This window comes from Cordyceps javanica, chromosome 1 (genome assembly GCF_051103115.1).
Source record: "Cordyceps javanica chromosome 1, complete sequence".
Taxonomy (NCBI): domain Eukaryota; kingdom Fungi; phylum Ascomycota; class Sordariomycetes; order Hypocreales; family Cordycipitaceae; genus Cordyceps; species Cordyceps javanica.
Genome location: NC_139295.1, coordinates 5155677 through 5176230, shown reverse-complemented (window position 1 = coordinate 5176230; position 20554 = coordinate 5155677). Strand labels below are relative to the sequence as shown.

The 20554-nt window shown below is 54.5% G+C and overlaps 6 protein-coding genes across 6 annotated transcripts; 3 read left to right on the top strand and 3 right to left on the bottom strand.

Moving 5' to 3' along the window:
• Nucleotides 1–262: 262 nt before the first annotated feature.
• V2A60_001562 (RTA1 like protein-domain-containing protein) lies at nucleotides 263–1519 on the bottom strand (the record flags this gene model as incomplete). The annotated part of the gene is made up of 3 exons (XM_083252922.1): nucleotides 263–560; nucleotides 671–1172; nucleotides 1291–1519. 3 exons carry the CDS (start codon nucleotides 1517–1519, stop codon nucleotides 263–265), a joined length of 1029 nt encoding a protein of 342 aa, XP_083109048.1.
• Nucleotides 1520–3516: 1997 nt separating this feature from the next.
• On the top strand, nucleotides 3517–4009 carry V2A60_001561 (uncharacterized protein; the record flags this gene model as incomplete). The annotated part of the gene is made up of 2 exons (XM_083252921.1): nucleotides 3517–3827; nucleotides 3913–4009. 2 exons carry the CDS (start codon nucleotides 3517–3519, stop codon nucleotides 4007–4009), a joined length of 408 nt encoding a protein of 135 aa, XP_083109047.1.
• Nucleotides 4010–4144: 135 nt separating this feature from the next.
• V2A60_001560 (dolichyl-P-Man:Man(5)GlcNAc(2)-PP-dolichol alpha-1,3-mannosyltransferase) lies at nucleotides 4145–5575 on the bottom strand (the record flags this gene model as incomplete). Its single annotated transcript, XM_083252920.1, has 3 exons — nucleotides 4145–5038; nucleotides 5112–5356; nucleotides 5461–5575. The coding sequence occupies 3 exons, from the start codon at nucleotides 5573–5575 to the stop codon at nucleotides 4145–4147; spliced, it is 1254 nt and encodes a 417-aa protein (XP_083109046.1).
• Nucleotides 5576–5977: 402 nt separating this feature from the next.
• V2A60_001559 (FAD dependent oxidoreductase) lies at nucleotides 5978–7433 on the bottom strand (the record flags this gene model as incomplete). Its single annotated transcript, XM_083252919.1, has 4 exons — nucleotides 5978–6867; nucleotides 7041–7114; nucleotides 7209–7346; nucleotides 7408–7433. The coding sequence occupies 4 exons, from the start codon at nucleotides 7431–7433 to the stop codon at nucleotides 5978–5980; spliced, it is 1128 nt and encodes a 375-aa protein (XP_083109045.1).
• Nucleotides 7434–15375: 7942 nt separating this feature from the next.
• On the top strand, nucleotides 15376–17631 carry V2A60_001558 (uncharacterized protein; the record flags this gene model as incomplete). The annotated part of the gene is made up of 1 exon (XM_083252918.1): nucleotides 15376–17631. One exon carries the CDS (start codon nucleotides 15376–15378, stop codon nucleotides 17629–17631), a length of 2256 nt encoding a protein of 751 aa, XP_083109044.1.
• Nucleotides 17632–19837: 2206 nt separating this feature from the next.
• V2A60_001557 (uncharacterized protein) lies at nucleotides 19838–20392 on the top strand (the record flags this gene model as incomplete). Its single annotated transcript, XM_083252917.1, has 1 exon — nucleotides 19838–20392. The coding sequence occupies one exon, from the start codon at nucleotides 19838–19840 to the stop codon at nucleotides 20390–20392; it is 555 nt and encodes a 184-aa protein (XP_083109043.1).
• Between the last annotated feature and the right edge of the window lie 162 nt (nucleotides 20393–20554).

Sequence of the window (20554 nt, the reverse complement as noted above, 5' to 3'; positions counted from 1 at the left end):
TAGCATTTGAAGCGATGCTCCCATGTAGCGAGCAATACCGTACGTAACTGGTTCAAAGACAACTAGTGTGTCAAGAGTATAGTTATTAGTAGAATACCCGTCTATACAATATTGCATGACCCAAAACAATACTCCAAATTTTCCTTTACGCTCTTGGGCGTTTTCCTGCTAATAATATTTTAGCCCTACGTCTATATGTGAGACGTTACCGTCGAATATACACAAAAAGTAAATCGTTCCCTTCTCCCCGCACGGGTTCACTCTAAACCTGTTCCTTGCTGGCCGCTTCGGGGGGAGAGACGCTAGCTGAGGCGGGGATCCTGGTCTCGTCCGTTTCATTGCCGCCGTTAGAAGTGGTCTCTCGCTTGGCGCTGGCCTTTTCGTCGGCGCGCTGCTGGCGGCGGGCGACGGCGTTGTGGCGCATTTGCGGAAAGAAGATGCCCGGGTGAAAAATGGTGAGGATGGCGCTGCCGAGGAGGACGAGGGAGCTGTCGAGAACGAGGAAGCTGGGTTCGTCCTGCATGATGTGGTTGCCCCAGCCGCCTGCCATTTCCGCGATACTGAGCAATCTTGGTTAGCACGTCCGCAGTTGGGGATGTTTGAAAGGAGGCCCGAAAACGAGATCAAACAGAAGAAGAAAAAAAAAGCAGCATTGCATCTGAGAACATACCGGTAGATGCATCGGATAAAGATGGCCATGTAAGCCGTGCAGATGGCCGCCAGAAAGATGACAAAGTTGCGGCTGCGCCAGACGCGGTGGCCCTCGGTGCCCTGCGCCTCGGGCGTGCGCATCCAGCGGGCGACGCGGACGAGGTAGTCGAGCCCCAGGGCGCCAAAGATGGCGAGGACGACGACCTGCAGCGCGACGCCGGCGATGATGGCCTGGTTGCCCGTCTTTTGCAGCTTGGGCTTGGTGTGGCCGGCGGCGGCGGCGATGCCGCCGCCAATGGCCTGGACGATGAGGCAGGAGACGTCGGCGGGCAGGAAGATGCGCGGGTACCAGGCGGCGGGGATGCGGGAGAGGCTCGGGTTGAGGGCGAGGGCGACGTGCTTGAGCGTGAGGTAGATGCTGACGCAGATGAAGGTCGGGCCGAGGATGATGGCGCAGATTTGCAGCTCAAACGCGCCTTCGTTCCACGGGTTCGAGGATAGGAGGATGCGGCCCACGTAGCCTGGGAATGTGCAAAAGTGTTAGCGAACGAGCGTCTACAGCTGCCGTCTTTTTTCCTTGTCCGTTTTTCCCTTTCTTCTTTATTTTGCGATCGTGTTGGAGAGATGGCAACTACGCACCGGCGGTTTCCAGTATCAGGCCGCAGGTGAGGGCGGCCGTAAAGGTCCATGTGCGCTTGGAGATGCCGAGAACGACGGTGCCGACGAGGCAGAGGCCGAACATGATGGTGAAGAAATAGCCGGACCCCAGATTGGGGTAGTAGCCCAGGACCGTGGCCTTGACCGGGCAGTCATCGGTGACTTGGACGCAGTTCTTGTAGGGGTCGGCCCTCGTGTGATTGGAAGCCATGACGGCAGCCGTGTGTGTCGGACGTGGACGACTTCCGGGTCGTCTGTTCTCTTCTGTGAGTGTACTGGTATACGACGAGCAAGTCAAACGTGCAAGATGGCACGCGGAAGCGTCGGGACGAAATGTGTAATTTAGCGTCGTGAATAGTCCAGCCTGTCGATGTCTGTCGTTTTGGGGTATCGTATTGAAACACGGCAGGGGGGTATCTAATTGCGTAGAAGCGCGGTCGACAAAGTCCACGGGCTTTCGATGAGTAGAGAGAAAGACTGACGATTGTTTAAAAAGACAGAATACGAAGAAAAAGGGAGAAAGGAAGGCTGTAGTATTTGAAAGAGATTGTCCAAAGTCCGAGGCGGCACTAACACAGGCTGACGGACTTGCTAGTGCAGCCCTGGTCAGCGGCGGATCACGGTGGGAATAGGTACGTGCAACGCCGGACGAACAAGCAGCAAGGCGTCAGCCCTTTCTTTTTTTTGCTCCTCCGCTCTCCTACAAGGGGGGGGGGGGCGGTCGTTAGTTTCCGGCCCCAGCTTCTCGAGCAGTCATTAGTCGACTGCGGCGGCTATGATCCGGCTGTGGCCCCGGATGTGTAGTCATCCGGAACCGTTTCCAACGCTAGCAAGCCAGTCTTTCTACTGGGAGGCGCCGCTGTTTCTCTTTTTCGATGAGACATTCCAGAAAGAATCATCATGGCTGCAGTGGGCGCGCTCTTGTTGTTCAAGACATAATCTTTGACCCCCCGGGGGGGAGAGAGGGGACGGCACACTTGACAGGTAGCAAATTGCCAAGGCGGCGCGCCACAGAGGGGAAGCGGCAGGAAACAACACTGCCGGAACAGATTCCATCCGAGAGGGAAACCCTCTCCATTTTGGCCGGACGAATTCAACGGGCCGCCGCCCTTGGCAGAATGGGAAACGTGGGTTGGGCCACGCCAGCCTTGTCTGGCGCTGACACAAGAAAGACAAAGGGGGGAGGGGGAAATAGTTTCCGGAGAACAGGCAGATATACGCGTATTCGGCGGAGCACGCCAAGAATAGCTCGGATGCGAGACGTACTGGCAAGTAGAGTTTGGACCCAGATAGATAATCACTATTGTTGTACAGCTAGTGGCGGCCGAGAGGGGGGACGGATGAGACAACCACTTTGTTCCCAAAGCTTGTTGCGGTGATGTAATCAATGTGATGTAGCTTCTTCCGACAGGCAGAGTCCAGAATTGGATTGATCGTCACGGTGCTGCACGATCGGATGGATGAGTCTATTTCCCTGCTAAGACAAAAGGTGAATTTAGTTTTTTTTACTTGATTGCATGTATCCGCGCTGACTTGTAAGTACTGCACTTCCTGGCTGCGTTACTGAGAAGCTGGTCAATGTGGCAAGTCTCGTTTCTACCCAACCTGCTAGCGTCGGTGATGGAGGATACATTGACTCGTGGAAACTTGCATGTCAAAACATGAATCAAAATAGCAACAAAATTCATCTCAAAAAAAGGAGCCCTACGTCACTGCATGAAAGGCGCATACGGCTGTCGGTGCTGCCATGAGACTTGATAATTTCCTATTCCATTCGAGTCGGGTGCCTCGTGGCCACGAGGGTCCTTTCAACAAGCCCAACCGTGATTGAAAACAGCAGACAAATATACTCAGTAGAGGGCAGGTTAGAATTTTTCTCATACATCTAAGAATTACAATCTCTACAAAAATGAGAGCCACTTTTTACATGCTGTCTATCAATTGTATGCATATGCTTTTTTCCATAGCCATGCAACAGCCGACCGGAGCGCCGCCCGCAACGGCTTGATTTCAACCCCACCATCGAGACTGACGGCCAAAAAAAAAAAAAAGCTTGACCACAAAGGTCCAACAGTCGATAGGAACGCCATTTTTGACACCTGCGCAGCCATCTCAGAAGACACAGTACAATATTATATCTGACTTGGGTTTTCTGCGCACTCACACCCGTCCATCATTCAATTCTATACTACCTCCAGACTGCCAGCAATGGGCCGTCCCAACCGTGGCGTCCAGGCCGCCGCCGACGAGACCGTCACCCCGCCCGACGTCCTCGCCGCCAACCAGAGCCTCGTGCGCGTCGTCAAGCCCGAGGGCAACAACCTGTTCCTGTGCGCGCTGCCCAGCCAGGAGACTCTGCTGCTCGAGCTCGCCCAGCGCTTCCGCAACACCATCTGGGTCAAGCGCGGCGGCTTCGCCCTGGCGGAGCGCTACGAAGACGGCGCCACCGACACGCGCGCGCAGGGCGAGATCATCAACATTGTGCGCGCCGAGAAGGACTGGCGCAAGATGCCGTACTGGTGAGTGTGTGTCTTGTTGCCGCGTGCCGCGGCGGGCGGACTTGCGGCTAACTCTTGTGTGTCTGTGTGTGTCTGTGTCGCGTAGGCCAAAGGAGTTTGCCAAGGCGGCCTACGACCAAGACGACTCGGAAGAAGAATCAAACGTGGGCAAGATGCCACCCAGCGACTCGGAAGACGAATAACTATCCACCGCTCCGCGGCCTATGACGACTGATGAACATTTTGTTGCACTTATTATCAATACTACCGTCCCCTTCTCCTATGCCTCGTTTCCATCGTTTTGAACTTTTAGTACACAACCCCCTTCGCTCCGGCTACTATTGCTTCTTGGCCGCGGGCTTCTTCACCACGAGGCCGTCGTTGCGCGTGCCAAAGTACACCACCAGGACCGTCGTCGCCATGACCGACACCGCGGCTGTCGAAGACTCGCTCGTGCTGGGAAACACGTTCCACGCCCACTCCTGTAGGAGCCACAGCGGATACACCAGCGCGGCGTTGGGCAGCGCGCGCCAGAGCAGAAAGGGCGTCGCCCACGCCAGGTACGCGTAGAACTGGTAGTGCAGCGAGCGCGCAAACAGCAGCCCAATCAGGTTGGCCGACAGCATGGTCGTCATGACAAAGTCGGGTGTCACACGCCGCGACGCGCGGATCTCCTCGTCGGGGGTCAGCGCCGAGCGGCAGCGCACCCACGCGGGCACCATGCTGAGAAGCGTCTTGTTGGCGGGCCGCATCCAGCGCGTGACGAGGAAGAGCGCCAGCGTGGCCGCATGCAGGGCCAGCAGCAGCAGCGCGAACCCGCGGCTGAGGAACGTCGCCTCGCCCAGCATGCGCCAGTTGACGGTCCACTCAAACTTGAACTGCCGCGAGAGCTCAAACGCGCGCGCGAGGTAGCCGTTGGTGTTGGTGGCCACAAAGGGCAGCGCGATGACGACCTGCACTTGCGCCATGAGCCAGGCGAGCGACAGCGCCCCCGAGAAGCCCCGCGCGTGGAGGAGCACCGCCGCCACGGCCGGCAGCACCAGCAGCAGCGACATTTTGATGCCCAGGCCCCAGGTGTAAGCTAGCGCGCCGAGCGCCCAATACCTTTTTTGGAACGAGTAGATGGCCAGCCAGAGGAAGAAGGCCGCGAAGCAGTCGTTGAAGCAGCGTAGCACAAAGACCGAGTGCAGACGCTTCGAGAGGATGAGGAGCGGGAAGACGTACGGCGGTACCTGGGGTTCAACAGTTAGCCACAAAGAATGGTGCGCAGCGGAAAAATCAAACATGCATAAACGGGCTACAAACCTTGGCTTTCCAGTAACAGAGCATCACCAGGCCCAGCGTCGCCATGTACAGCACAGCAAACAGCTGCTGCGCAAGCAGTACGTTTTTGCCCTCGTCCGTTAGGTAGTAGAGACCTGTGTAAGTGTAAACGTGAGCGGCCGGGTAGACGAGCGGGCCGGTGCCGCCTTTGATCTTTGTGTAGTCGCGCTCGCCGTGGACGAACTGCGCAATCTGCTCCATGTACGCGACCCAGTCGATTTCGGTGTCTTAATCATCGCAGAGTCGGGTCAGTCAGTACAGAGTTCGTTTTGCTCCTGCCAGGCTCCCGCCAGGAGCACAATCGTGGGGGGGAGAAGCAGCTATCGCTCACAGGGAATCTTCCAAATCACCAGACAGGTCAGTACGGCGTCGGCGAGCCACAGCGCCACGGGAATCAGCGGCGACAGCGCATGACGGCCACACGCCACGTCGAGAACAAACGTCATGGCGCGGACATGCAGGGCGGTTGGCTCACGTGCTGTCCGCGCGGGAGTACGTTGTTGTGCCTCCATCGGTGTCCAATCACCCGTCCAATGCCCCTGACAGGTTTTTGTCTCTAAATAATAGCGACGATGCGGCGTTTATGGTGGAACAAAGGTTTGGTCGTTGGTGGGGGTAATTTGAAGCGATCTACCTGTCTGAAAGGGGCACCCAGCTATAAAAGTAGCTATAGCGGGGCTCATCAGTACGGAAATGACCTGTGCTCCCGAGGCGCAGCACAGTTTCCGCTATTTACTACTACTACTTCAACTGACACGATGAAATGAAATTGTCGTGATATACTTGCGCAGATTTTTTCTCATAGCCGTATGCATACTTCTACTATTGACTAATCGTTTCATGCCAAATCACAGCTTGGCAACCTTCTCCGCCTCAAAGTTGAGCAGCGTGGGCTCCTTGGAAAGATCCTCGCCGTTGGCCGCACGAATCTCATTGACCAGCTCGACGACCCTCTCGGCGCAGCCAAACGAGCCCTGGTATCCCCAGCCCGCGTGGCCGTAGTTGTGCACGACGTGCACGCCGGTGCCGTCGGCGCCGTCGCGGAGCGTCTCGCGCTCGATGCGCACGCCGCCCTTGCGGTACGGACGCAGGCCGACGGCGTGCCGCACCACGTCGAGGCCCGCCACGCCCTTGCCGCCCGCCAGCGCCGGGTCCAGCCGGACGGCGCGGGACATGATGCGGGCGGCAATGTTGGGGCACGGCTGCGACTCCCAGTTGCCAATGTCGTAGGTGCCGCCGATGACGGTACCGCCGCCCGCCGCCCGCTGCATCATGTACAGGACCTCGTCGCTGCCGTCGTCGACGCCCGATGTCGTGAGCATCGACGGGCCGTCGTTGCGCACGAGCACGATCTGGCCACGCGCCGGCGCCATGGCCGTGTCCCGGACGCCGCCGAGTCGCAGCGCCCCGAGGCCGGTGGCGTTGACGATTATGTCGGCGGGGCGGCCGGTGTGGGAGAGCCGGCGCGCCTCGGTGAGCTCGGACAGCACGGCTCGCTTGAAGACGACACCGTTGCGCAGGCACTGGCCGACCAGCCAGGACAGGTACATGGGCGTGTTCATGCACACGCTGGTAAAGGAGCACCCGCTGTCCTGGCCGGGCGGCAGCTCGCTCGTCTCGAGCTCCCGGTAGTCGGGCATCATGTGCTGGTACCACGGGTCCAGATCAAAGAGCGGATCCATGGGCAGCGAGCTCGTACCTGGAACCAAGTCCTTGTGGTTGCGGAACACGCGACAATCTGTCGGTGAGATGAAACGGCGAGAAAACGTTGTTAGCGTAACGTAAGACGAGCAGAGATTGCCACGTGGTAATGAAGGAGCTACGACAGTCCTGCTGTGTCGCGTCGACGAGATTGCGCAGCCAGAGCAAACAATCTCGCCGTCTTGTGACGGGGTGTGTGCGTGAACGTACTCTTGAAGTGGAAGCCGGCCTCTGGAACGTTTCTGCAGAGCCACTCAAACTCGGGCCATGTGCGACGCTCCCACCTGCTGTCAGCGTCCAAGTTCATACTTGGCCGCGGGCAAGCAGAAGCAGTGTCAGTGATGCTACAGTCGACGGACGGCGGATAGGCAAACTCACGGCAGGACGTTGGCGCCCGCAAATGGCGATGCGTACTCGATGTCGTAGTCCCCAGGCATGTGCTTGGCCACGACGGTGACGGAGTTGCCTTTGCTCTTGGACAGCAGGTACGCCGACGTGATGCCAGACACTCCGCCGCTGGACCACTGCTGTCAGCAATCCCGTTTGCAGTGCATACGGGCCACGGAACCAGTCCTACCCGACAATAACAATCGCGTTGCTCATGATGAATGATGGTTGCTTCTCGATTTTGTTTTTAAAATCTTCAGAACGAGGGCGCTCTGGGTCATGGAGAGGTTTGAAGAGACGACCAGCATGGCATCAGCTCGGGATGCCCACTTCTTATGCGGCGCCGGACAGTGGGTCAAGGGTTTGCGGCATCGGCGTCCCGCTCTCGGTTCCCCGCGGGAAAGCGGTGCTCAATGACTTGGCCCTGGAAAAGTGCGCCGTAGACGAGAGGAATGGCCGGCTCTACGAGGCCTTGGACGAAGACGAGCGGTAGACGTGTCGTGCTCCCGTCACTCCATGCATGGTTTTTGTTCACCGTGCATGAGGTCAAATGCCGCATCATTGTCGTAGGCCGGCTACGCCAATCGCCGAACGGTTGCAGCTGATGCACCAACTCATCTGTCTGGCATGCCATCTCCGTGTCGAGCCAGAGTTGACGTGCAGCCTGCAAGCTGGACGCATTCAGAATCTAGACAACAAAGAAGCGAATCGGCTAGTTACGCACCACACATACGTAATTTGTATGCACATCTCGCAGCACATCATCAAACCTATTAGCGAATGCAAAATTACCACACCTCGGGCAACTCACGTCTGCAGTCTGAAAATGAGCCTCCGCGTGACATTGACGAGTCCAATGGCAGGTACCTCATACTGATGGACTAACGCATCCAGTATTAATTTGATAGTCAACTACTTTCGATTTAGGTAAGGGGGCTCCTCTCTAACGGCGAATAGAGAGCAAAAGAAGCAAAAGTACCTTTGACATCACAACAGAAGTGCAATGATTAAGACCATCCTGTATTTTTCTTAATGAGAAACAGGAAGACAGTTGGTCGATAGGCAAGATAAAGCATGGTCGATAAAGCGAATTTGGCCTCTATCGCCTCACTTCGACGCCAAACTCATGCACCTTCCGACCCGCCAACTTTTAGCAAAGTTCATCAGTATACTTCCCTACCCCTGGAAGACCCGAATTCATTCGATACCCGATGCACAGTAATGGTAATGCGACGTAGTTCCGGAAGTTCAATGCTCCGGTCTGCCGCAACGTACAGTTCTCCTGTGGCAGGCAGCAACAAAGTGTCCGCGGTCTTCAATTAGTCCAATCTCATAAATGAAAGCCCCGGGCAGCAATCTGTGCAAAGAAGGAATTGAAGCTTCCAGAGGGCTGGTTCAATACAGGAGTCAATGCTAATGCGTTGAGCGGGCTGTCAGCGCCCAGTCAATTGATCACTGAGAACAGTATAGCCATCTCGGATTCGCTCTTGAAAAAATGTCGGCACAACGAGACAACTCGTCACGGAACATTAATGAGAGCATGGTATCATGGGAGGATCACAGAAAATCCAGCAAATTACAAAACGCGACACGGAGAATAATGGGTTCTAAGGGAGAAGCAGTACGCCTCCAACACAGTTCGGCTAGCAGCTCAGCGGCGGGCATAAGAGATGATGATCTATTGGGTCCGCAATATTCGACTTTCTCCAGCTGCATTCCTCCCTTCCTGCTCTTTTCAACTCTCGAATCGACCACGGTGGTTGAATTGGCGGCGATACCACGCCATAACACCGCACAGCTAGTCGAGCCCCCCCCCCCCAAAGCAAGTCATACCTAAAGATGTACAAAGCTGTGCGACCAATTTTGAGATTTAATGTGATACCAGCCAGTCCTCGAGTACACTGGACGACCGCACCCAAGCCAAGTTCATCACCGCGGCCAGACGATTATGCAAATGAGAAATGTCAATCGTTGACCATCGAAGTTATATGCAACACGCAAGCTCGGGCCCTCAGCATGTCGATGCACTCGTAGAAGAACTAGGACGCATTTCGACCTAGCTAAAATACAGTACAGCTCTTCTCGATGAAAATCGAAGATTATCGCCACCGCTTGCACGCAGCTGCGAACTAAACTACAATGCCCGCAAATGAACAGCCGTCGTAATGCCATTCTTAAAGCGGTTCCGGCGCGGACAATGATAGGAAGTATTGCTAGAAGGGAAAACATGACTATATATATACGCCTCGGGCAAATCAAGAATACCATCGGTTCTTCCCTTTGGCTCTCGCGCTCGCCGAGCCCTGGCTCCCTCATTCGATCATGCCCCTACCCTATACTATCAAAAGAGAAGCAGTCAACCGAGATGTGTCGGGCGCACACGCGAAACTGGCAACCAAATCGTTGAGACATTTATTACTCTGGCTAGAAAAAGACAAATCCAAGAATGCGAAGCCATGTTTGATTTACCATATTGTCCTGCGAAGCCAAGACTTCACCCGTGAGGTCAAACACGCAAACGGCTCGGACGGGCGCAAACTTTGATTTTGTCTTTTCCAGGGATGGAGGCTGCTTTGCTGGACTTGCCTCTCGTCAGCTACAATCCAGCCGTTTATTTGTCCCCCCCCCTTCTCTCGGCTTCTTCTTCTTGCGATGGTACTGGCTGGCTGCTACGTAGGCGGCGCGCTGTTGCACAGTTGGGTCGCACTTGATCTCGAAACCCCAAGCGCGAACTTCTTGATACTGGTTCACTGCTGCGGCAATGTCACCGCATTTATCTAACCGCACTACTCAATTGAGTGTGTTTGATCGATACCGGGAGACATGTCCGCTATTGGTTGCCAGAAAATTTATGGATGAGCTTGACGAAAGAGAGGGAACAACTTCTTCCATCGCCTGCTGTGAACACCCATCCCAAAGCCCCTGGCAGGCACTTTGCTGTAGTATATCGTGGCTTTCAATCAAGCTCTTTCTTTCCTTTCTTCTTTTACCATCATGTGCTCCGCGCAGTAATTTTTTGAGTTTTTCCCAGAGCGAAGCCCCCAAAGGTAAAAAAAAGAATAAAAAAAAAAAAAAAAAACAGACGCAAGAATGCCGCGATGGGTCTATGAGAAGGTAACGAGTAAAGTCCGCAAAACAACTATCAAGGTAGAGAAAGACGACTTTGTTTTCATCTCCGTTCTCGTCACAAAGTAAGTCTTGCTTCCGCATGGTGCAACGAAGCTACGTCGAGGTAGTTGCCCGAAGAGATATAAGGTTCTTACTTGTCGCAAAAGAAGGCAAGAAGAAACAGGCCAAGAAGATTCCAAGATTCCCCAGGTCCAGATCGGCGATGGCTCATTTTAGTAGTGCGCGTTGTACTGGTAGCATAGTTTGACCCGTGTTGCCGAACCCGGCATCGTGCGTCTCTTGGTGATGGAATTGCTTCGTGACGAGGTGGGCAATCTATAAAAAAAGAAGCCAAGGATAGACAAGAATTTGTTTTTCAAGTGCGACTCGAAGCTCCTACCGTTGCGGTCGTAGGCACTACTTACCGCTACGAGATCCGTCAATGCAGATCTCGGATTTGCGTTGGTTGCGATGGACCGATTCGCTCGCCCGACAATTTCATTACAAGACAACATCTGCGGACTGCGGAGCCGGGCCCGAGAGGCAGATGACGAGACCCAACTCGGACAACAGACTGTGGGGTCGACAACGGTCATGGGGAAAAGAAGGAAAAAAAAGATAAAAAAACCGCGCAGTACGGCATCCCAATCTCAGAACTTTCTTTGAAAGGTATACCGGGTGTTCTGGAGCAGCGACTGGATAACTGAGTTTGGCCAGACTTTGGTCAAAATATGGAGAAATACGAGAGCCACTGCGGGTCTCAGACGAAGAGCTGTCTTCTGGTTATACGGAGAGAGAGTCGAGACTGGAGCTAAATGAGGAAACGAGGCGGCGGCGCCATGGCTCGATGTAGTCGGAGTAGCATCCTAGCCTACATCGAGATTGGTTTGCTTGGATCACTACGGAGCACTTGGTAGATATCGAATGCCATTCGTCGCAAATGTTGGAAAATGACGGGCGCCGTCGAGTCATGCGAGGCGGTTATTAAGGAGATAAGGAGAGACGAATGGCATGAGAGCACATTGGATGCTGGGCTAGAGACAGCCACGGAGCTGAACAAAGAAATGAAAAAAGAAGAAGAAAAAAGGAAACAGTACGACGCCAGAAGGGCAAGCGAGTCTACTAAGTACAGCAGTGTTTCAAGTTTAAGCGGCTGGAGTGGAGAGAATTGATGACGGCAGTCTTCGAGGAACACATACCAGTAGAGGCAAGTATGGAGGTGTGCATGACGCTCCGGCGTGGCTTATTAGAGCTGGCGGGCGGGCGCCGAGTCAAAACCATGGAAGAGGCAAAATCGCTTGGTTTGACTCGGGCGCTGCGGGTGGGTTGTGGCAAGGCCAACGCCGCGTCTTACGCACGGCATCATGGCAATGGTTAAACAGGCGGTGGGCGTTGTCGATGGACAAGGTTCAGCGGCGCAGCGAGTTTGGTCCAGGATGAACATTCGAAACAACGGCTGGCGAGTCCTAAATGAACCTCAATCTTGTTCAGCCTTTAATAAAGCTGCCGTTCGAGAGCGGTACATTTTGTTTTTTCTTCTGTTTTTGGTTTTGTCTTTTTCCGAAAAAAGAAGAAGAAGAAGAAAACCTTATCCGCGTGCTAATAAGTCCGCTTGTATCAGCGAATACATGCCCGGTATCAAAGAGACAGGGCAAAAATAGGTGGTATTATGGAGGGCATCGAGAGGCTGCCATGTTCAGAACATGCAAGCTGTAATACAAAGAAGCAATATTTGGCGGTAATCTTTTTTGGGAGTCATGATGCAGTGCGACGTTGGGAGGGAGGGCGGATTGGGCGTAGTTACTGGTAGCCGGCCACCGGTTGTTGCTTGGTGGGGACGCGACGACAAAGATGAGCGACGACAACGAAAGCAGTCGCATAGTTTGATCTGTCATTGTGACGAGACGTTCTTCATGGCCAAATTCGGGGACAAGATGAAGGTTCTGCGGAGAATCCCGATATGGGTTGCCTTCTGTGCTCTTGGGTGGTCGACTAGACGAAAGAGGCCCATCGCTGAAGCCTTGTCATCGTCGTTGTTCCAGCCGTGTTGCAACTCTGGCGAACCAAGTAAACCGATGTGACACACCACTAGGCGCGCCGAGCATGGTATCTGCCGGACCAAAGTAGCCTGCCCGTGGTCTTTAAATGGGCAGCGACGGCCATGCGGTGACGATACTATATTGTTGCGCCGGCGAATGAAGCGCACGTACAGCGTCAAACGTATAGGCAACTAGCTATTGAGATGTGACAGACTGGGCTGACGGTTACTTGTTGCTCAGTTGCAAGGCAGCTGCAAGGCAGTTGCATTCAGCCACGGAGAATTAATTAAATGCCAACCGCCGTCATCTTCGATGGCCTTTGCCCCTATGTACTGGAGGCGCCACGGTCACTGGCCACTGGCGGCGATTGGGCATGAATCTGCCATGACATGGTGGCACCTGCAAGTATTGGCGTGAGCAGCAGGTTTTTTTTTTCGTCTGTCTGATTTGCTTGCCGCCTCGTTCGCTTTTATGCAGGTGGGTATGGAGCAGCAGTTCTGGCGTAAATAATCCATCCCTTTTTTTTTTTTTTGCCTTTTTTTTTCTGCTTACTCGAAAGCTTCCTTTGCAAAGCCGTCCAGTCCCACCGCATCCGTGGGTTGTGGAAGTGGTACTTTGAGATTCTAGATGCTGTCGGAGCTGGTGAGGGTTGTCTGGTGGCCCCTCGGCTGGGACGCTTTCCACTTTACTGTTCGGTCCCTGGTCACCTGTACGAAAGGGGGCGTGTCCAGTTGTGCTGTGTGCCTGCCTGTGTCTACCGTGGATGAGAAGGGGACGGGAAAGATGCAGGAGGCGTCGCATCGTGCGCAGGTGTGTACTCCGTACTGTACTGGTTTGTGTGTGCAGGTCGTGCAATCGAAGCCGTGGCCATGCCTCGCCGGTACCTGGATTGTGAAGGAGAGACGTCCTTGGGCGTTGCGACTTCGCTGCTCAGGTACGAGTCGACGATGTGTTGCTTGCCCAACGTTGGCTTTTTACTGCATTTTGCTCGGCCGGCTGGTTGGTCGCATGCATTGCCTTGCCTTGCCTTGCCTTGCCTTGCCTTGCCATGAGTAAGTACTGACTCTGGGAGAAATCGGGGTGTTGGTGAGAGGGGCCCACAGAGAGAGTTACCGGCCCGCCAAGCCACAGGGCAGTCAAGCCACTCGAAGCGTGTGCAGATACCAAAAAGCTTCCGAGCATCATCAGAGGCGAGGTGTGGTTGATGTGTTGCATTCTTCTGGATCAAATTAGCGCAACAATCCTTCAGTTCGTGGGTGGGAGGTTGTTATCTTGGCCAGCCAAGACCTAGCCCGGGGGGAGGCGCTTTTCAGGCAGTGCTGGTGGTCATGCTGGCCATAGATTTTATCCTGTACTGGTAGGTACGTATTGCCCTGCTTGCTTCTTGCTTGCTTGCCTTGCTTGCCTGCTTGCTTTGGCTAGGTACCTACAAAAAGTACTTGGTAGACTCGGTAAGTACTTGCTTGGCAACTTGGGTATCCTGATACTTGGGTGCTGATACTCGCCCGCCACGACCCGCCTGGCACTTGTTCCTTCTTGAGTCCTTTTTGCCCCTCTTGCCCTCCTCTTTGCCCCCTCTCTTTACCCCCAAATTTAGCACACGCCCGCCGCCCAGAAGCTGCCCAGAACCTGGTACCAGTATTCATACGGCCAGTCCTGGTCACTCACGATACCTGTAAAACACGCCCCTCCCCCCCTGCACCCCTTCCAGCCACTAACCGCCCCCCCTTCGCCGTCTCTTTTTTTTTTCTTCGGGTGGTGCTCTTTTGGTGCTGTGCTCCGTCAAATTGTGCGCTGTGTATCCTCTCCCCTTACTGATCCTATTTATTACTCGAGGAGTAATCTGTAAGTGCTGAGTATCATCTATCCGTATACTGGGCCGTAATCTGTGCACTTTAGGTGGCCAAGGTACCTCGAATGGGTAAGACTCCGATCTACTAAGTACTTATTTCTACCCGTAAATACCTTCTGCTTTCTTTTCCTTGGCTTTGGCCTACCCACCCCATCCACATCCCCTACCGTAGGTAGGAATGACCCTCATTTTTCATCGCGTTGGATCCCGCGCCGCCGACGCTGCCGCTTCCAGTACTCAGTACGAGTACCAATACGGAGCACTAAAAACTAAATGCACTACTACCAGTCCGCACTAGTCAGTTCAAACTGCCAACTCGGAGTTCCCTCCTCTCTGGTTGGCCTGCTGAGTACCTTCGTCTTGCCTTGCCTGGCCTGACCCTGCGCTGCCAGGCTTGCTTGCTGCCGCTCTTCCCTCTTTCAGCATCTTCTCCTTCTGACCTTGGCAACTTGGCACCACCGCCACAATCCATTTCCCTGCCTCATCCATCTCCTCGCAGCAAACGCCCGCCGATCGTCCTTTTTTTCCTCTGACATCTTATTCCCCGTCTGTGGCCACCACTCCTCATATCACTACACTTCTACCTTGTTTTCTTTTTCCTATATGATTATTGTCTCTGCCCTATCTTACTTAGCCTTGTTCGCTTTTTTTTAAACCCCCCCTTCGTTACCCCAGCTCCAGATCCATCGGACGCCTTCCCCTTGGGCTGATCATCTAGCGCCTTGCCCAACTCATTCCCTCGGTACAAGCCGATTCTGAGACTCGCAGTCGATCTTGTTTGCATACCACGACGCCGCGCCCTCAACCCGTTCAACTAGCACCTTGCTCTATCGCGACCTCATCCATTGATTGCCATCATCCGGTTGCAGGCCCACGCACCTCGACCTCAGCACCGACACCGACACCGACTCCGCCTCCCGACTCGCGGCCGCCCATCCAGTCCACGTCATCGGAATAATTCTCCTCGCCGCCAGCCGGGTCAATCTTCGCATCGCGGTCGCCACGAGATCGAATGACTACTCAGCCCTCGCTCCGCTGATACCACACTCCGACAATGCCGCAACGAGCTTCTGTGACCTCAGCCACATTCACCTACGATATATTCGCCACTTCACAAGAACATTAGCACTCCACTCTCGACTCAACAATCTGCCTTACAATGGCCCTCTGGCCATTTCGCAGGAAGACGGTGCATTCACCGTCTCGCACTCCCCTCGATGACAACCAGGACTCTGCGCGAAACCGTGTTGTCTCGAGTCGCCACACTTCCAGCCGCAACAACCGCTCCAGCACGCCCGTCCCCAGAGCCAGCGTCCGCAAAAAGCAGCGGCCTGAACCGAACAAGCTCCAGAGACGCGTCAGAACCTATAGTTTCTCACCTAACCGCCATGAAAGTATTCGAGTTGATCCAAGAGGCCGGCCTCAGCAACAACCTCCATATATTCAAGGCGACTCTGCCTGGACCCGCGCTCCCACGTTATACTTGAAGCGCGACCCCCATCACCCGCCGGTCGCAAGGCGTAAATCAAGCAAGCGCCGGCATGAAGACCACGAACGGGAGGCTGAAATCAAGGCCATGAGCCAGTACATGCCCAAAGTCCCCAACGACCGTCTGCATCATGGCACTGGCAAGTATAGCATCAAGAGGAGCAAGACGAGCCAACATTCCGATCAGATCAGCAAAAGAACGTCGGATCTATCCTTACCGCTACCAGACTCCCTGCAATCGAGTCTGTCTGGAGATTCCGACATGACCTCTTACCAGGTCTCTATATTTGACTCTCTTGCTCCCCGACCAACTCTTCGCTACGGCGTTGGCGTCAAGCGCACACCTTCGCGTGCCTCCGCGTCCGTGCATCCCACCTCGCCCAAGGGACTACTCTCGGAGGGCAATGCCATTTCGGAGGAAGTCATGCATCCGCGCAAACGCATCGACGACCTAGCTGATGATCTTGACGCTAAGGCGCTCCGCGAACTGATGGATAGAGATACCAAGAGGCGACAGCGCGCCCGTAGTCGGGAGCAGGCCAAGGCCGAGAAGAAGATTGCTGATGCAGCCGAAAAGCACAAGCGAGACGTAGATGCTGCGAGAAAATCTGGATCGCCTTCTCCCTCTAACATGGAACGTGGCGTAATGGGCCGCGAGCTTGCTGGCTTGGGTCTGGATCCTGCCTCTACAGTTGTCACTTCTTCTCGCCAACGGATCACACCATCTCCCGAGCTCTCTACCACCAACGAGTCGCAGACTCCCCTCGAGGTATTCCACCGAGTCGATACTCTTGCCGCCGAAGACGCCGAGCCGGACGCTGAAGCAACATCTGGTCGCCCAGTGGCTCAATCGGTTGAGCAGGATGAGCCTGTCTTAGCGGCGCCGTCAGCTTCTCGCCTGTCGGGTTTACTGAAATCCAAGAAGTCACGCTCCAAATCGACACTAGGCTCCGAAAAGGACAAGCTCGCCGTTCCCAATGACAGGGACTATGCGCGCAAGGGCTCTGAAGCGAGCACCGGCAAAGCTACTCGCCTGTCCATTTCTTCTTTGCTGAAATGGAATAGCAGAAACAAGCGCAACTCTGGCCCCTCCTCATTCTCTAACACCTCGAGAGAGGAGATGCAGGCAGTTGCCTCGGCCCAAGCTCAAGCTGAAGCACTCGCCAGGCTCCAGGGAGATGACCTCTGCAATATCTCTACCGACAATTTGCGTAGCGGTAGCTCGTTGTCCGGTAACTACGTTGCTGGCAAAATAAGTGGTGCCCCGAAGCGTACGCGTTCGCGATTCCGTGAAGATCTAGATGACTTCCCAACCCCACCGGACTCACGCGTGCAGTCGCCAGATGTCGAGCCATCCATGCCTACTATCTCCGATACAAGGCGTGGCCAAGGCACTCAACCCATCCCAATTCCTGGCAGCGCAATGCCCGTCGCATTTGGACAGCGCTCCATTGAGAGACTGCGCGAGCGGTCGCTGACGGAAGGTTCGGCCAGTCTCAAAACCCCTTCGCCGGACCAGCACCTGTCCATGTCACTCGCATCGATTGATTCCGAAGCCTCCTGGCTATCAGGCGGTGGCGGTGGCGCCCGCCGGTCTGGCGCGATGAGAGACAGTCTCTTGCGGGCCAATCGCCAAGCCCAGCGCGGCAGCTCTCCCGCCCAGAGTCTCGACGAGGATCTGGGCATCACCGAGGATGAGTACTTGACGCGCCTTACCCCCAATCACTCATCCCACGGAGCTCCTAACCGGGGTTCAGAGGAAGGCCGTCCCAGCAGTGACGATGACGAGGGTGAGTTGAAATGGGGTGCGGTCGGTGCCCGCCCACAATTTATTCACCGAGTCAATCGCGGCACAGTGCACAGCCAACAGGCTTTGGTCAATATTGATTCTGCAGACGAGGAAAGTATTATCGAGGCTTCCACGTAGAGGCATCATCTGTTGCGAAACTGAATGTTTCTGACGGCATACTATCGCTATGCGAGACATTCCTCACAAAGAGACGCGGCGCTATTCTGGACACAATTCATTTCTTTTGTCCCTCATAACAACCATCTTGGAGACGGAAAAAAAAGAAAAAGAGAAAAGAAGAAAAAATACGAAACACAAATACAACACGCAAAATGGAGTTGCGACAATACAAAAACAGTTGAAAAACAATCATCAAAGAGTCGCCAGGATGGAAATACAAACACACAACAAAAACATTTCAAAACTTATCGAAACAAGGAAAAAAAAAACGAGAAAACGAGAAAAATCTCCAGAATTGCCCCGTCTCTATTGGTCTGTCAGCACGCGCAACATTGTCGCAAGACCCATTCTCATCCGACGCAGGTCCCTCTACTGGTGATTGAGCTTGTGGTCAAAATCTTCGACGCCTCGCGGTGTTTATCTTACCCTCCCTTACACATGATACCCGCTACCTGACAGGTGTTACTGGCTACGACTTGCTTTGTTTTATTAAGGTATTTGTACTGTGCGCATCGGGCAGGAGCTATTTTATGTTATTTCTTGCTTTATATGGAGTTGATTATATGGCATAGCCCTGCTGTTTATTTATGGATAGCTCTTTGGATTTTTTAGGGGGTTCGTTGATCGGATTGATTTATTGCTGCTGGAAAGAACCCGGGCCGGATACGAGGGCAACAACGGGATCGCTGCACATAGTGGTTTGCCTCTTGATCCTCAGGAGTCTTTTTTTTTTCTTGATATAGTTCATGTACGTGGCCAGCCCTGGACTGTGCCTATTTCTGAGGCGTTTTGCTCTTTTTACTGTGGCCCTTGTTTTGGCATACAAGGAAGAAGGGTCTAGTTTCTATCTATAAGGGTGGCCTTAACTGCCGCTTCTGTACCATCCCTCTTGGTTTACAGAAATGAGTCGGCGAGAATATTGAGGACAAATACAATAAACAAACGTTGGCCGTATTTGTGCTCTCATGGTGCTCGTAGCCCATCGGATAGTGACGGCTGAGAGAGAAGTATTGTCACAGTGGTGGCTTGGTTACGTCAAGTGGTGAGGTGCAGATGCGGGGTTATCTGTATGTCCGGACACGCGTGGGCAAAAATGTGCACCACTGCGACTGTTGGGTTTGGTATCGACAGGCACGTTGTCACCGGGAAAAAAAGAAAAGAAGAACAAGAACAATTAGACTATTGTCGGACCATGGTGCTATGAATCCAACCGAAATCCCCCTCGTAGGCAAGCGTCACGAAGCAAGTCGGCTTCCTGAGGCACCACCATCCACCAACGTCATGGGCATGGACAAGTCAGTGCTCCGTAAGGATAGAGGGCGCGTTGTTAGTCTGCTCCAGTTTTGGGCCACATGAGCCAGCCCTTCCATCCTCCCACCCGAGTTATCGGGCTGGTTTCTGTGAAGGCGCTCTCTGAGCCTATGACAGCCCCGCCATTAGCACTCATTACCTTTTTCCCATTGGTTTTTTTTTTTTCATTCACCACAAAAGAGTTTTTTTTTTTTCAGGCCGCCGTCCACATGCACCGCCCGGTAGGCCCGCCCCCGGCTTTTACCGACTAAACTAGTTGACCCGGATGGGCGGCCCCCCCCCAAAAAGACGGGCGTTGCGCACCACCACCATCATCACTAGCTGGTTACCACTCACTGTATGGCCGCTTTCTTGCCTTTTCTTCCCTCATCAACCCGACAACAAGACAAGCCACGATATTAGACGAGAAGCGAGACGTTGTTGCACACGACACTCAACGGTACAACACACACACCAAAAAAAAAAGACGACACAGCACAACTGGGCTTTTTCTTTCCCCTCTCTACTTTGCTCCCACGCCAATAGCCGCGGGCCGCCTTCTTTCTTTTGGCGGAGGGGGAAAACCCGAGCATCGACCAGCACACGACAAAGAGGGTAGCACAGCTGCTCGATCGCACCGCACCCGCGCGCAAAAAGAGGGGTGGAACCGCGCAAACCTCATCGTCTCTCGAATCTATCTACCAATCTGCCCTCTCTGTTCGCCGATTAGAAGCGAAGGCGTCGGGCCAGCGCTGGTGAACGGCGCGCCCGAAAACGACGACGACAACTACTGGTGTCGACACCCACCACCACCCCTTCCACTGCTCAACACCCCCGACACGACAACAACTACCTCACCATCACACCTCCGACCATGCCGTCGCAGCGCCCCTTTTTTCTCTCCTCCTTCATCGCCGCCTTCCGCCAGCAGCCGCCACCCTCTTCCACCTCTAACCAGAGTGGCGGCAAGCAGCAGCAGCACGGCAGCAGCAGCACAAGTACAACGTCAACATCAGCACAGACATCACAGCAGCAGCAGTTGCCTCACCAAACGACCTCATCATCGCCGCCCGGCCCGACGACAAGCGCCATCGCCGCCGCTGCCGCCGTCGCCGCCAACCAACACCACCACCACCATCACCATCCCCGTCATGGCGTGACGCTGCACTCACCGCACAATCACGGTAGCAGCAACGTCGGAGGCGGAGGCGGCGGCAGCGGCCCTGTCGGCATCCCCATACCCAGCGGCGGCGGTGGTCGTCGCCGCGGCAGCGACTCGAGCAGCGAAGGCTTCCGCGACGCCATCGGCGCCGACAAGTGGTACATTGGCGGGCGCACGGCCACGGGCGAGGAAAAGTTCTTCAAGCTCGGCGTCGTGAGGCGCGTCCGCAGCAATGACGGCCTAAGCCTGGACCGGCTGAGTCTGTAGCGAGTATGGGAAGTCGGAGAAGGAGAAGAAAAAAGAACAAAGGGAGGAAGAGAGACGGCCCATTTCATACACTATGCGAACAATGATGGATTTACGGAAGCAAGTGAAAGGAGGAAGAGAAGGAAGAATCTTCTTCTGTCGCAAAACAAAGCAAATCCTACC